Source organism: Tachypleus tridentatus, chromosome 2 (assembly GCF_004210375.1).
Source record: "Tachypleus tridentatus isolate NWPU-2018 chromosome 2, ASM421037v1, whole genome shotgun sequence".
NCBI classification, from domain to species: domain Eukaryota; kingdom Metazoa; phylum Arthropoda; class Merostomata; order Xiphosura; family Limulidae; genus Tachypleus; species Tachypleus tridentatus.
In genome coordinates this window covers 24,177,587-24,193,471 of record NC_134826.1, presented here as the reverse complement: position 1 = coordinate 24,193,471, position 15,885 = coordinate 24,177,587, and the positions used below count along the sequence as shown (strand labels likewise).

At 28.5% G+C, this 15,885-nt stretch overlaps 1 protein-coding gene across 9 annotated transcripts in view; it reads right to left on the bottom strand.

Annotated features, from left to right (window-relative positions):
- LOC143239618 (zinc finger RNA-binding protein-like) overlaps window positions 1-15,630 on the bottom strand; it is a 76,369-nt gene extending 60,739 nt beyond the window's left edge. For 8 of the 9 annotated variants that reach the window (XR_013021284.1, XR_013021288.1, XM_076480909.1 and 5 more), the window contains exons 1-3: window positions 15,291-15,629; window positions 9,483-9,705; window positions 3,268-3,358 (exon numbers count right to left, since the gene is read on the bottom strand). Coding sequence is in view for 7 of the 9 variants with exons in the window: in XM_076480909.1 (XP_076337024.1) it covers window positions 3,268-3,358; window positions 9,483-9,705; window positions 15,291-15,340 (364 nt within the window). In the remaining 2 variants the exon portion in view is untranslated. Of the gene's footprint in view, window positions 1-3,267; window positions 3,359-9,482; window positions 9,706-15,290 lie in introns of all 9 variants that reach the window. The other variant, XM_076480933.1, reaches the window with a different exon arrangement.
- Between the last annotated feature and the right edge of the window lie 255 nt (window positions 15,631-15,885).

Sequence of the window (15,885 nt, the reverse complement as noted above, 5' to 3'; positions counted from 1 at the left end):
AACATATATATGTTAAATCTGGAAAACTACCACAGTAGGAACTGCTCAAAATCTGGTCATTTGTAAATGTAGATGAAAATGCTTGCAAGGTACAGAAGCTAAAACAGATACAGTAGTCAGCAAATTTTAATGTGCACAATGATTATTTATTCACAAGGCCAAATACAATAAAACAGAATGTGCAGAACAATCATAGGTAATGCTAACACAAAGAAAGAGATAGAAATGTAAATGATTTAACTAAGCTGTACTACATGAAACATGTCTAAAATAAATATAAAACTATAAAAAACATTTTCACAAGCATTCAGAAAAATAATTAGGGTTTTAACTGTAGCAAAAATCATTCACAAACGCTTTACTTCTGGCAATGCACAACCAAGCTAAGTTTTTTATCAGTTTTCTACAGATCTTTAAGCAAATGCAAGCTTTTTCATTATCAGCTTTCAGAGTTCATAAAGCATGAAAGAGTGAACTTTTGCAACGTGTTTAAAATAGTTGCCTATGCCTTCTCAAAGCTGATACATAGAAAAAAATATCATGACAACCATGTCTGTAAAATAAGGATTAGGTAAAATTTAATAAAATTACCTTGTATTCAATTTACAAGAACAAATAAGTACTATTTTGTTAAAGAATATAATAATTTTCCTCTTAGGGAAAGAAGAGCCATATGATAATCACAAAAACTAACAAACAATTTTATTGGAAGCCCTTTGAAAATCAACCCAAAATCAAAAGTTGTAATCTTTTGGAAAATTCTACTCTGAAGTTTTCTGTTCTTCAATTTGTGGAAAAGCAGCTACAAATTTATTTTATTTAACATTTTTCATTCAATAATACAATTTTACTTTCAAGGTGAGCTGCACCCATCTGGGTGTGAGTGTTAAAAGCCCACATCTTCTAATACCTTCAAGTAAATAAAATTAAACCTAGAAAATTCAAATACATTTAACACTAGAATATGCATCTTAATTTCAGCCATTAAATAAAAGGCCTTAATAAATGTCCACATATCAGATGTATATTTTTGTTTATTTTGGGATTATACACAAAGCTACACAAAGGGATATCTGTACTCTGCCTATTACAGGTATCAAAACCAGGTTTCCAGTAGTACAAGTCTGCAGACATACCACTGTGCTACTGTGGAGCTGTATATTTTAATAAATTATTATGCATTATGTGAAAGTCGTCAAAAACTAAATTATGAAATACTGCTTGATAAAAAGTTTAACATTTTCAAAATTTCATTAATGATACAAACATGCATCTTAAATTAACCAAGTATCAATTTTTAATAGAACATTGCCCAAATATCTAAAGGTTTATCATGGTTTAAACAAATAAACAAAAAACATGTAATAAGCTTAAATAGCTACTTTGAAAAATAGACAAATTTTATTATTTTTCAACAATGCAAGAATCATCATCTGAACAGTATACAATACAAATATAACTTCAACATTCCAATTTGATACAATTCATTAAAGTCTTGTTTTTCTTGACAGTTATTTCAAGTTTTCTGAATTAAATTGTACATTAATAAACTATGCCATATTTCATACAAAAATCAAGAATAATCATACCACTTTACAGTATTGTTTTAAAAGATAGACTATTATCAACACATATCCGACACAACCCTACAAATGATAGTAAAAACATATATATAATCTTCTGAAGCTAATATGGATTTCCAACATAAACTAACTTCCCAATTTTGAACAAAGTGTTAATTCTATGACATCTTTTTATTCCTTATAAAGTATAATGTTTAATTATAATAATTAAAGCTTAAAGTTGACGAAAAAAAATGACCAGATTAAGAAGCGACCTGTTTCTATTCTGAAAAAAACAACAACACTGGTATTCAAAATTTTTTAAACTTCACCATGCAAAAATTTTTAAAAATAAATATTCATGATGACGAGAAACCCATTTGAAGTAAAAATGTATCTCATGACAGTTGGTGTGGGTGTTAAAACTTTAAAATAAAGTACAGAACATTTTGACCTTCTGAAGTCATCTTCAGGTTACCAAAGAGAAAATTTGTAACTGACCATTGCCTGGCACGTCTTAGGGACAAACGTAAACATGTATAGGATTATCGATGGCGTTGTAGTTAGTTATTGGTTATTAATCAGTTTAGGTAAAAAGGTGTTCCTTTATATTGATTTAATTTTGGTGTCAGGTGTTGAATAAGTAGGGCTTCTTTGATTTTGTGTTTGTTTGTATTTTTAACACTGCAACTTAAACATAGCATAACCATAAAAAACATCCAGATACTAAGTAGGAAAGCAAATAAACACAAAATCAAAGATGCCCCACTTATACAACAACTCAAACCAAAATTAAGCCAATATAAAGGAACACCTTTATACCTATACTAATTAATAACCCAATATCTAACTGCAACACCACCTACAATCCTGTACATCTTTACAGTGTTGTCCCTAAAACATGCAACTGGCAACAGTCAATTGCAAACTCTCTCTTTGTTAACTTGAAGATGACCTAAGAAGGTCAAAACGTTTTTGTCTATATTATTTTAATAAAAGTCTTAATACCCATATCAGCTGTTTTGAGATAGAAATATATCTAAACATTATCAAACAACTATTTTTAATAAATAGAAAGAGTGATTTCACACCCAGAAATTGTTTAATAGACACATTTGGCATGTCCCCATTCAAAGACCAAAAGGAAGAGATAAGCTGGATGAAAACATACAACAATAATGTTGCCAAGTTTGTTACTGTCAGGCCACAATGACGAGGTGTTCAAATCTTTATTACTGGTAACATAAGGCATACCACATATTTCTCAATCTTTCATTACTACAAGTAAACTGTGACACCATTAACTGAACTAACAAAATATCTGTGTATATTGTTAACCAAAACAAAAACTTGAAAGTGTTTGTAATGAAATTTATTTAACACTATAAAAAATACACCTTGTACCAACTACTTCATGCCATAACAAGTACATTTAATAATTACAGGACACAAAATTTAAAATAGTTCAGTTGTGCCTCAGTTAATCATTTCAACTTAAACTTTTCTGAAGTAACAAAGCTCTTGTACACAATGCTAAAATATCTAAATACCATAAATAAATTTAAGTATAACAAATACAATCTAAACATGCGTTTTATTTTAAGTATAACCACATTATTTAGAAGCTGATTTTGATTACAAATATCACAGGAGAACTGTTCTCAAAATAAATTTATTAGCATCACATTCAGTCAAGACCACTTACCTGTTTGATATGCAGCAGTAGCAGTGTTGGTAGGTGAATATCCAACTTGAGCTGCTTGAGGATAGTAGTTCTGTACTTTGTCATAAGTTGTCTAATGTAGTTAAATACAATCACGTTAGACTAGAAAACAATCAAGTACTGAAAAGAAACAATCTAATGGAAGAGCATGTAATCAAAAGTCTTAAGTACAAGAGTGAAAGTAGAATTGAGTTTTTATTCATCCTTTTGAGCCCTTCTCATATCCTACATTGTTAGATTATTAATTGCTATAATAGTCTTTTTGTTCTCACTTTTACTTTTAGGATATCATTTCAGTACTAAGCTTACAACAAAGAAATTGATGAAAAGAATGATAATTTTACAACATGAATGATATCCACAAAGAAAGTTGCATGATAAAATATATCACAACTTCAATACAAAAAACTGCATCCTTTAAAACAAGAAAATAAATCTCGATTTAAAGAGCATAATTGTAATGGTGCAATCTAGGGTTAAAAAAAGAGGAATAGTTGGCATCACTGTTTTCCTAGGCCGTAGTTCACTGTAGTCACTAAAATGGGTGGGTTTTGCTGAAAAATGTGGCCAATAATATGATGAGGTTATTCCAAGCCACTCAGGTGCAGGATTAGTAATGCTTTCATGATAAAAAGTTTTATCTTGCTACAAATGACTTTCTTTTGTTTACTTGTTTTTCAAGAGGATTAACATTTGAAATGGTAAGATAGAATTTCAATTCTGTTGTGTGCCACTACTTAATGTATACTTGCAAACATGTAACATGAACAACAAGAATTCTTATTATGTATATCATTACACACACACTACCACCACACTCAGTAGTCTCATGCCGGCAACTAAGGTATGTTTTCTCCATTACGTTTAGAATCTACAATTTCAAATATGGAAAAACAAAGTAAAAATGAGTTATGATAATTTAAATGAAGATGAAAATTTAAGTTATTGTGTGAACTACTATAATCATACTTGTATGAAAATAAATCAAGAACACTTTGCACTATCACCCTTTGTTAATAAGTCCAACTGTACTCCTATGGAAACTATATAACTCCTAGTATATTCTTTAACTCTTCTACTGTGGTGTTGAAAAATAAACTAGTTCCCAAACACTGTGCACATTTTTTACATAAACAATAAACAAGATATTTTTAATATTGTACTAATTGTTGAGAAACTTGAGAATGGTTAACTTTATGAAATTTGAAAAGGAATACTCTTTCTTCGTGGCGATACAAAAATCCAAACTCAGTTATGATCAATATTACACCTTTAAGTTTAAAACAAAGGTTATATAATGTAACTCATCACATTTCTCTATATGGAAACACATGTTCTTACCATAATGAAAATGCAGTCATTGAAGTATACACATTATCATCCTCATATAATGATAAAGACAGTTTTGTTTTAAAATTTAAACTACGGTATAAATCACACAAAAAAATATATACTGGTCTAGTGACAAAACAATGGTAAAAAGAAAGGTTAAAAAAAATTGATAGAATACTTGTGTGTATTTCCAATGTTTAAAATCATTGTAGAATGTACAGCTCAGTTCTAAAAGTATCAGTTTACTGCTTTGAAACATTTTCAAAATGAGAATACGCAGCCAATAATCTATCATATTCTTCAAAATTGCACCACCTTATTCCATGTCCCTTCAGTGAGTATACTTACAAATAAAGATTTATATGGCAACCACAATATACTTTTATAAGAATATGTTTGAACCTTAACATACTTAAAAATACCTCTTTTTTTACATGTTCAAATGCACAAAATATTTAAATACATGCTCCAAAAAAGTACATAAGCAACTTAATTAGGACTTGCTTAATACAGGATACCAGTGCATCTAAAAACAAAAGTAACCACTGCTTGGTAATTTTAGTAAATATTTTACTAAAAAGGGCAGGGTTTTTTCTGTACAAATCAATTTTTTTGCAATATAATTATACATCACAAAACTGATCAGCACAGCATTTGATTGTCCAATAAAAATAGAAATACTAAGAAGGTTCAAATTAAGATACTCCTGCAAATATGTTTTGGTATCTGAGATTTGATTAGCAGCCCAATTGGTATTAAAAATTTCCTGGGGCTATATATACATCCATATAGTACAGAAAAGATAGAATGGTTGGTTTGCCATCAAAGAATTTTAAAAGTTAAACTGCACAAAAACTAGTGTGTATATTTTTTTTTATGTCCAAAATACACAAGTATACACAAATAAAAATTAGGTCACATACTGTCTTGCAGTAAGATGGCAATAACCCCTCCCTCCTTGCCCTTCAATGGATTAATCTAGTATTCTGGCAACCCATTACATTACTGATCTTTAAGCCTCTTGCCCTTAGAGTGGTATTTAACTTTTACAAAAAAAACACTGAGGAATTAGTATGATTTATCATAAAACCAGACTACAATGGTGAGAATTTCTTAAGCTTTTCAACTAATTTTGCAAATAAAATTGATAACAGCCATCTTTAGAATATATTTTTTATTTCAAGTGGGCTTCTCGTCATCATGAATGTTGGAAAAATCTTTCAAACATTACAAAATAAAAAGGGAACCAATTCATTGATTGCAATACTCATTGGAATGTATAACCTTAATTAACAGAAGCTGTGATGATATGACTAGGACTGATCAGCTTCTGGTTTTTTGGATATACTAACTTTATTCTTCAGTTAATCACAAGTACATATAATCTTTATCCCTGTTTTGAATGACTGACTTTTTGAATTAAACATGAAACATTTTTTATAATAAATATTAAAAACATGACAACACTAAAAACATCCTTAATTATAGATGTTTCTGTATTTCTTCAAATTCTATCACTTTTAAAACTCAAAAATGTAAGTTCATAATATTGTAATTACAAAATAACAGCTACTGAATTTGTTTTTGTATTAAATTGAAAGTTTAAAATAAGACAAACAGTAGCAATATAATGTACAATAAAACATACAGCACACGTTTAATAACAGTTAAAGAAAAATATTATAAAAAAGGCTTCAATATGAGTACAAACACTGCATCTTTAAATAATAATAATAATTATTATTATCATCAAATAAATATACTGCAAATCTGGAAATTATTAAATTAATGACAACAGAAAGGAGTTGATGTCATTATTTGGTGTTGGGTGATAAATGAAATTGGAGAGGCTTTCTTTAATAGTATTTGAAAGCTGTGGTTCCAGACTTATAGTTTATATCTGCTATTAACTGAAATTCCCATGGGCTCTTGTGAACATCTTTGTAGGTGACATGTAGTTTTACCAATATAAGTAGCTTTACAGTTATCACAAGTGTATTCATATAAGACCCATCAGGGCACAGAAAGGGGTAGTATATTTGGTTTTAAATATATTTTCACTTTTAAATGTTGACAAATATTAAATATTAGTTTAACTTGTAGTAACATTTTTATTATTATATGAATTTTGGATTTGGGCTTAAAACGTTTTTGCCAATGAAAGGAGTGATAAGAACTAGCAGATACTTTGAGACAGTAAGTGGATTTTTGGAAGGTTTTATTTTATATGTTAAAATGTTTATGTAATAATGTTTATGCTATATCAACTAGTATAACATAAAATCATAGCTTATAATCCAAATTTTTTAGGTATGTGTGCTTTAAATTCTCAAGTTTATAAGGCAATATTAAATAAATTCTGAACTTCCCATAGCATTAGAAATGTTAGATTTAGGCTTCCCTTCTTCTCTAATTTATTCCCCACTCCTACAATAAGTAGGAACTTTATGGTAGATTACTCACTATAAAATCATCATTGTTCAGACAAACCACAATTTTAAAACCTTCAATCTTGTCTGCTTACAAATAATAACATCAACTCCTTCCTGTTGTCATTAATTTAACCAATTCCAGATTCTCAGTGTTTTTATCTGATAATTATCATTATTTTAAAGATGCAGTATTCATATTTATATTTAGGCCTTTCTTTATAATGTTTTGTCTTTCAAATGTTATTTATTAAACATGTATATGCCACACTTTTTATCATACATACCATTATATTGTTACCACTTAACCCTTTCTCAACAGGCTTGGTATAATATACACAAGTATTTATACTTTCTGATATAGTAGGTGCACTTTCACAAAATTTGGTACACTTTTAATAAAAATTGCAAGTCTTTTGTATGCAAAAAAAATAAATCTTATTTCTTAATGAAGAATATTTATTAAAGATTTTTTGTGAATATATCAAGTCTTTGTGTTACTTGTCTGAATGTGAAGTGACTTTTATGTTATGATTAAAATCTATCCTTCATCCCAAAAATCTCAAATATTATTTGTGTAATCTCCAAAACCTTTTTAATATATTTCAATACTTTATATTTTGTATGTTATTTTCTATACCCTAACTGTATGAAGGAGGGTGGGGGGATCCTATCAATTTGACCAGCCCATAACTACCATAAAAGATTAGGAAATGAATATAAATAATGCTTTTTCTATTCTAATATAACAACAAATTATAACACAAGTATTTAGTTTAAATAACCTAAATCTCATAAAATTATACCTTTATTATTTTTATTATACTGACCTTCCAGCCATGCCCGGTTAATACTGCAGAAGTTGCAACAACTATCTCTTCTAGTTACAAACTTTGTACTCATTTGGTGCAAGTTGCTAAGCCTTATCAAATTATGTGGATGGAAGATGTGAAACTAAACTTTTTTAGGTTTCTTATATACATTTTGAAATAACCAAAAATGATAAATTACTATATCAATACCATAAAATTACACGATAATTTATCAAACTTAGTAACTAAGATGTATCTGGATGTAAGTAACATGAGCTTTAGTACTAAAGTCTTACCTTACCCACTAGAAATCTAACATGAAAAAGAAAAAACCCTTAGCAGACATTCTCAGCTTTTGAATGGTTATTTATGCCTTAGACAAAAGTAAGTGTATGTGTTTCAAAAATGAAAAGAGATGGGCAGGACCATTGAGTTTGAGTCAATAAATATTCCAGAAAAGCAAGAGGTTCTTACTTTACATTCTAGTATTAATATTGGTAATTTGAGTTCTTAATTTATAAAAAACTACAGACTTTATATTTGGACATAAACATCTAATATGAACTAATGCTGCATTAAACAAACCATCTGACATATAAAAAACAATAGGTGTTTTTATAACATTTACTTTTAAATTAAGATATTAACTGATATATAATACTAAAATTTAAATTATAATCTATAATTTGATGCAAAACTTAGACATAAATTCATAGAATGGTACTTCAATACTGAATGCAAGTCAACAAACAAGATGACATGGTCTTTCACTCATGTCAATAGACTTAAAAATATTTCTTAAAAGAGAATATAGGGGGGGAATGTAATGTAGTTTGAACAAATATTGTAACATCTCAGTATATACTCTAGCTTGATAACTTGTATAATATACATGTGTTTCTTATTAGTTGAACAATATGAAGTCTTTAAAAGGGAAGAGGAAAAATATACAAGTCACACTGCCACCACACATCAGGTGATTCTAAAGTTCAGATTGTGAATTTAACTTTCCTCTGGAAATTAAAACCTTTTATATAAGAAATTAAGTTATAATTAAAGTTTTGATGTCACGTTTATTTAATATATTGACAATAAAATAGTTTAATTACACTGTGACTAACTCTGTAAACAATATGACACTTTGATCCTTCCAAATCTACAGAGTTAAAATGTTTCATTCTTTACGACTGTTGGAATTTTTTTGCAAAATTAATACTGGAATGTAAAATTAACCCATTTTCTGATTTTTTCCAATTCACAGATGCATATTCAGTACATGAAAGCAATGTACAATGCTTACAACTGTGATACTGAAAATGTACTTGTCATTTATTCAATAATGGAATTAACATTATTCACTGACACTTAATATTTTATTTAATGCTTTCTGAAAAAACTTAATTTTTATTTTATATTAGGCAATTAATAATCTATTTTAAAATAACCAGACTTACTACAGGCAGTATTAGGACCAATTCACCTCAGTTGTTAATAGCAATTGTTTCTCACAAAATGTCTACAGAAAACAAACATGTTAAAACTACAAAATTACTAATCAATAAATTATTACATGTTAGTAGAAGATAACTGAATTTATACACATTCAACCTGCAAGAAACCTTACTTGTTGACGAGATGCGTAAGGGTAGGTTGTATTTGTATGTGCTGTAGTAGGCTGATAAGTCTCATACCCAGTTGGAATTGTACGAGCTGCTGCTGCTACTGCAACAGCAGTTGCTGTTCCAGTAAAGGGAGGCTGAGCAACTGCAGCAGCTGGATGCTGAACAGCATACCCTGTTGCAGGTGTTGCTGTTGGACTAGTCTGGAAAGTTGCTGCTTGAGCAGTTCTGAAAAACAAAATTTTAAGAAATTCAAACATCTGTATCTCAAAACAGCTGTTATGGGTACTAACACTGTTATTGATTAGGAGAGAACACATTTTCGACCTTCCTAGGTCATCTTCAAGTCAAGAAAAACACATCTTACATGATCCAATTACTCTTGGTGGAAAATTAAATTGGGTTAAATCTGAAACAAGGCTAATTTATGGTAACGTTTCTCATGATTATCAAAAATGTGGATATAAATACTTAAAGCACAAAACAATTTGCATTAAACCTTCAAATGCTGTATGGCACTCAAACCTTTTGCCATAAGTATCCTTTACTGAGCACAACACAAAAGTTTAGTGTCTTACATTCAAAATTTTATTATGCTATTTTTTTTATATTATACCAATTAGAAACACATTGTATATAAATTTTAAGTTCTTAATTTCATATGGTAATATTTTTAAAAATCCTGAATTTCCCCAAGTGTAACATATTTTCTGTTAGCACATCATCATCCATATTTTATCCATCACCCCTTAAAAAAGTACAAAATTAAATGTAAACTACTCTCTGTAAGGTCATCATTTTTCAGATAAACCACATTTATTAAAGTCTTCAACTTTATTTAATTACAGAGAAAATTGGACCCTTCCTAACACACCCAAAATGCCACATCATCTCTTTCATAATTTGTTAATAGCTCTCTCATGTTTAATTATATATAACCTATAACCAATAGAAACTCAAGATTTTCATCTATCAAATGACATGTCATACAACATTATGTTCTGAACATTTAAATATCAATTTCACCGAGTAATAACATCATTCCCATGAGAAAGTTAACGACTAGCTTGAATAAGTTTTTACAACCCTCGTCACAGAGTTGGAAAGCCACACAAATTTTGAGTAGTCAGGGAATTTGTCTATTTTTTTGCATATTATTGAGCTATACTGTTTGGAGCATTATTTAATTAAATAACAATTATTAATAGCAACACTATGAGTAGTTTTAAAAATTAGGGTTAACTCTCTTGGACAACCGAGAGCAAGAAAAAAGGAAACTGGATACAATATTTTTGTTGTTTTTTTTAAGTTTATTCATATGTATAATTATAAAAATAAACTGTGAAAAAAAGGATATTTTTAGGTTAGTGAAGATTATGGTAAGTACAATAAATATTAATAATAAAATGTTCATGAAGCACAGAAGGCAATAAAACAATAATATTTAATTATATATAGATGAATATTGTCATGAACTACAGCTATTTATGATAAATGAATGTAGTTTTGTGAGAGGAAGTCATTCTAAAAAAAATAGTAATTTTATATTTTAATGTTTCTTTGGCAGTTGCAAGGTCAGTCAAATTGACAAATCTTATTTTGAGTTTGGTTAAAGAAAATAACAGATAAACTATCAAGTTTTATTAAAAATAACTGTTTGATATGTATTTAGGAGGTTTTAAAGATTACATAAAGGAAGTTTGAGATTTCTGAGGTGAGGAAAAGTATTTTTACATTTAATATAAAAATGTCTTTGCACATGAACAAAATAAATATTCAATATATTCATGGACAAATATATTTCATTAAACATACTTCACCAAATATGATATTTTTTGTATGTTACAGGCATGTAATATTAACTGAAATACTGCCAATTTTTGTGAAGATATACACATTATATATATTGAAAGTTAGAAGTATTAAATCTAAAAATACTTTAAAAGAGGTCACATGGTTGATCAAATAGTCCAAACCCATGTTGAGAGTTAACCCTATCATAATAGGCTTGGTTTAACATACACAAGTTCATATACACATTTGCACATGTTAAGTATTTATACTATAATTTTTGATGCAGAATGTGTATCTTCAAAAAATTTGGTAGACTTTTGGTAAAAACTACAAGTTTTTGTGCATAAAAATTCATATTTTTAATGAAGTATTTTCACTAACGATTTGTTTATAAAAATGTTGAGACTGTTTCGTTACTAGTCTGAGTGTAAATTGATTCAATATTGTGAATAAAAATACTATTCTCCATCCAAATATCTCAATTATTTGTGTAATTTCTAAAGCCTAAATACATTTCAAATTTCTGTTTTCAGTAAGAATTTATATTTGTGTCTACCCTAACTATGTGGGATCTGTCAATGGCAGACCTCATAACCATATTATATTATGTCTCTAACCTAACTATACGGGGTCAGTCAATGACCAATTTCATAACCATCATAAAAAATTAGAAAATAAATATACATTATGCTTTTTTCTTTCTAAAATTAAAAAAATTACAACACAAAAGTTTAGTTTAAATCTCATAACATTATACATTTATTCTTATTATATTCACCTTCTAGCCATGCCTGGCCAACATTAAAGAAGTTTCAATGATGAGGCACACATACACTCATGTTACTCTATCCAATTATATAGAACTTAGCTTCAGTCTTTACAAAGTGACCATGTCTTGGCTGCATTTTAGTGAACTAGTAATATTTTATAATATACAGTTACATTTCAGTTATTATACATGTATATAAATTATTACTATTTAGAAATAAGTATTATGGTAAAAGTGCCACAGCTTCTTCATTGTGCTATTCATTATGGTAAGGTAAACTGGACGTGTACCACATAATTTTCAACATGTGTCAGAGCATTTGTAGTGAGACACGGCTCAAAGATGATGAAAATAATAATCAATAATTATAAACAGATATACCAATTATGATATTTAAGCTATTTAGAATAAACATTTATGATTTCCTGTTACAATTTCCAGTTATTCTAAATAAAAACATAATTTCCTCATTTTTATAACAGTGAAGTTGGTCAAACTGTCCAACGTCACAAAATTAATACTGATAAAAATAACAGAATAAAGTTTTATACAAAAAAAAAACTGATGATTACCTAAAATTATACTAGATCACACACATGAAAATTCATAAAATTAAAAAAAAGTATTTTTTACCCTAAAATCACAATTACTAGGCACATTGGATAGTCAACATTCTTAGAGAGAAAAATTCAAAAGCCAACCTTTATTAAAAAATACTTAATTTTAAATTTAAAAACCTGATATTTTGTGTACAAAATATTTGTTAATATTTACTGATAATCTGCAAAATGCTGTATATAAAAACCTGCATAATTATCAATTATAGTACAGTTACTCTCAAGGAGATACCCCCATGGTAATAAACTGGGTGGATTCCACTCAGCCTGTATTTATAAGGTTACACATTAATCTGTATATTCATAGTTCAGGTTTAGGCTAGCCTGTGAATTACAGTTTTAACTTGATTTGCTATATAAATACATTTATGCATGAAATTTTATAATAACAGTGTCTTAGAACTGTTATATATAAAACATAACAGACAAAATTTTTTGCGATACATATCCTAAATAATATAATTTTACCTCAGTTACACGATACAGTTTTTGTAAAATAATGTAAACAATTTGCATCTTCCTGTGAAACTCAATTTTGACAAAAATTGTACAATTTCTAGGTGCAAAAGCTTCAACTGTCAGAATGTTTTTATTTTCCATAAAAATTGAAAATACAGATATCTGCATTATACCCAGTCACCAGAAATGTTTTTCACGTAGCTAAGAAACATTAGGGAAAATGTTACAATAGTTGATTCAAATGTACGTAGTTTATGGAAACATTAGGTTCAATTCATGATTTAACCTAGCTTTAGTGCCATTTACAGCATGGCACATTACAACCAGCTCTAATTCTGTGCAGAACTTATACATCTCTTAATAAAATTTGATAAAATTTAGCGAGCAATAAATGTTTGTTGTAAACAAAAAAATATGTTTTTAAATGAAGTTATTTTCACACAAAGTATTAAATTACAGAGCCCAAGGCTCAGAGTACATGAGCTAGTTACATAAAGAGATAGCAGTCCATGAAAGTTTCTGAAAGAAAAATTCTATTTAATTTGTTTCATACAAGTTTTCTTATATAAAGTAATAAATTTGATCTTAAATTTAATTTACTTTTGTTAAAACATATGCAACAAAAAATTAAAAAAAAATACATAAAAACCAAGAAATCTTGTTTTCACTTTAGCCTTTAAGCCTTTTGCACTTACATGAAATGTTTAGTAAGCATTTTTTTCCTAACTGCATAGGTTGTCCAAATATAATTTGTGCAGCTTTCAAATACAGATTTTTCCAATAGAGAAAATTTTTCTGACATTATAAGAAATGTCTCCTGTTGGAATGTAGTTACCAAAACACCCTGACTTTTTCATGTATTAATCTGATTATTACCCATAATTATTCTACAAATACACAACAAATTTATTTCTTGAATGATATTTTAATTGGCTCACAAAGAAATTTACTGACACTCGACTATCTCAACTGTACTTTCCTCCCTCTTTGCTGGTCAAGCTTGAGTTTGTAAAATTTGTTTCAGTATCTATGAAATGTGAGGTTAGTGTATATCATGTGGTGAAGGGGGGTGGTACTTGTCCAATCTTTTCTGATGGACTCTAAATTAGTAAACAATAAACATAAAAGCAGTGCAGATTATGAATTACAGCATCAAACAACTGCTGTTTATAATCTGAATCAAACTTAAATTTTCATGTCAGGGTAGCAACATGTTCAAACACATTACATTTTTATTTTTTTATTTTTTTTTATTAACATCACAATGGCAGTTTTTATATTTGGCTGTGTTGATAACTCCATCTAGATAATTGTCATCCTAGACATCTATTTGCTCATGGATGACATTTAGGAATTGGAAGGAACTTGTGATGATTTTATTGACAGTAAATTTTTACTATCTCAGAACAAATACAGACTGAACTGTGGGTACAATCTTAGCTGTACAAGTATCCTCTTTGAACTGTAAGCTAATTCTCATAGGCAAGGTATGTTTACCATGTTTGCTCCATGAACAAGCATAATGCATTTTAAACACTGTACAGTTTAAAGAACAAACTTCTATTCACATATCTTTAGCCTATTACTTTTTTGATGAGGTACTCCTGGTCACAAATGCCCGTAAAGCTTTCTGTAATATCTATTTGTTACTTTCTTTATGTCTTACTAAGTTTAAAAGTATCTATTACTCAGACTCAGCAACTAAGTTACCCAATTGCACTTAAATGTAAGGTGTATTAATAAAACAAAAAATCCTTTCTTTAGTTACTAGTGATAAGTATGCAACTTGTGACAGTAAACAAAAGTAGTACTACTACTACTTAAATTACAATAATGTGCTACTATTATTGTTCTAATACTATAATCAGTTATAGCACCAGATTAACATAACTTAAGTGATCTTTTACTGTATCAGTGCGGCCTTCGTTTGAATTTTTTGTTTGTACTACAGTACTAAGTTTTGCGCATCGTAGTTATTTGCTGAGACTTGTGTGATAATAGGTATTAAGTTATTGTGATAAGCCTAATAGTAATATTACTATTAACATTTGAAGTAAGTACTACTACTGGAAGTATGATTAGAGAAAGAAATTACAAAAAACAACAACATATAAATAATTAAATTTACATTTTATAGATCTTATAAATAATAATAAACTAATTCAAACGCTTACCCAAACTGAACTCCACCTGTAGTAAAAGTATAATAATTGTTAGTCGCCATTTTACCAATAACCGAAGCTTAATCACGTGATTGCTTGCCCGGATGTTTCTTTTCTGAAACTGAATTTAGTCGCTTCGTTTATTATAAAGATTATGATTTAAAACTAAATGCAACAGTTTTTAACGAGTTTCCAAACTTTTTTTGCTTATTACTTACAATTTAAGGATTTTTTAAGTTAAGTTTCGAAACTTTCACAAAACGAATCACGAGTCTTTAAATAAAAAAAAACCAACAATTTCCTTGGCAGAAGTTTCAATGAAGAATGTTATTAGAAGAATGTTTTCATAAAGAGTTTTACAGCCGATTAGATTTTATGGCCTCCAAAATCAAGTAATATGAAAGTAAAAAAGCAGAATATTTCAAAGTTGTGAAACATTTTGACTTTTAGAGTACAAAAAATTCTTTGATTGAGATATCATGGATTTTTATCAAATGCAATTATTCAAAATGAAATCTATAATCTCTCTTTTGTTATTTTGTGAGCCAAAGATAGAATCAATAAATATCTAGAATAAATCTTGAATTATAATTTTACCCAAAAATAG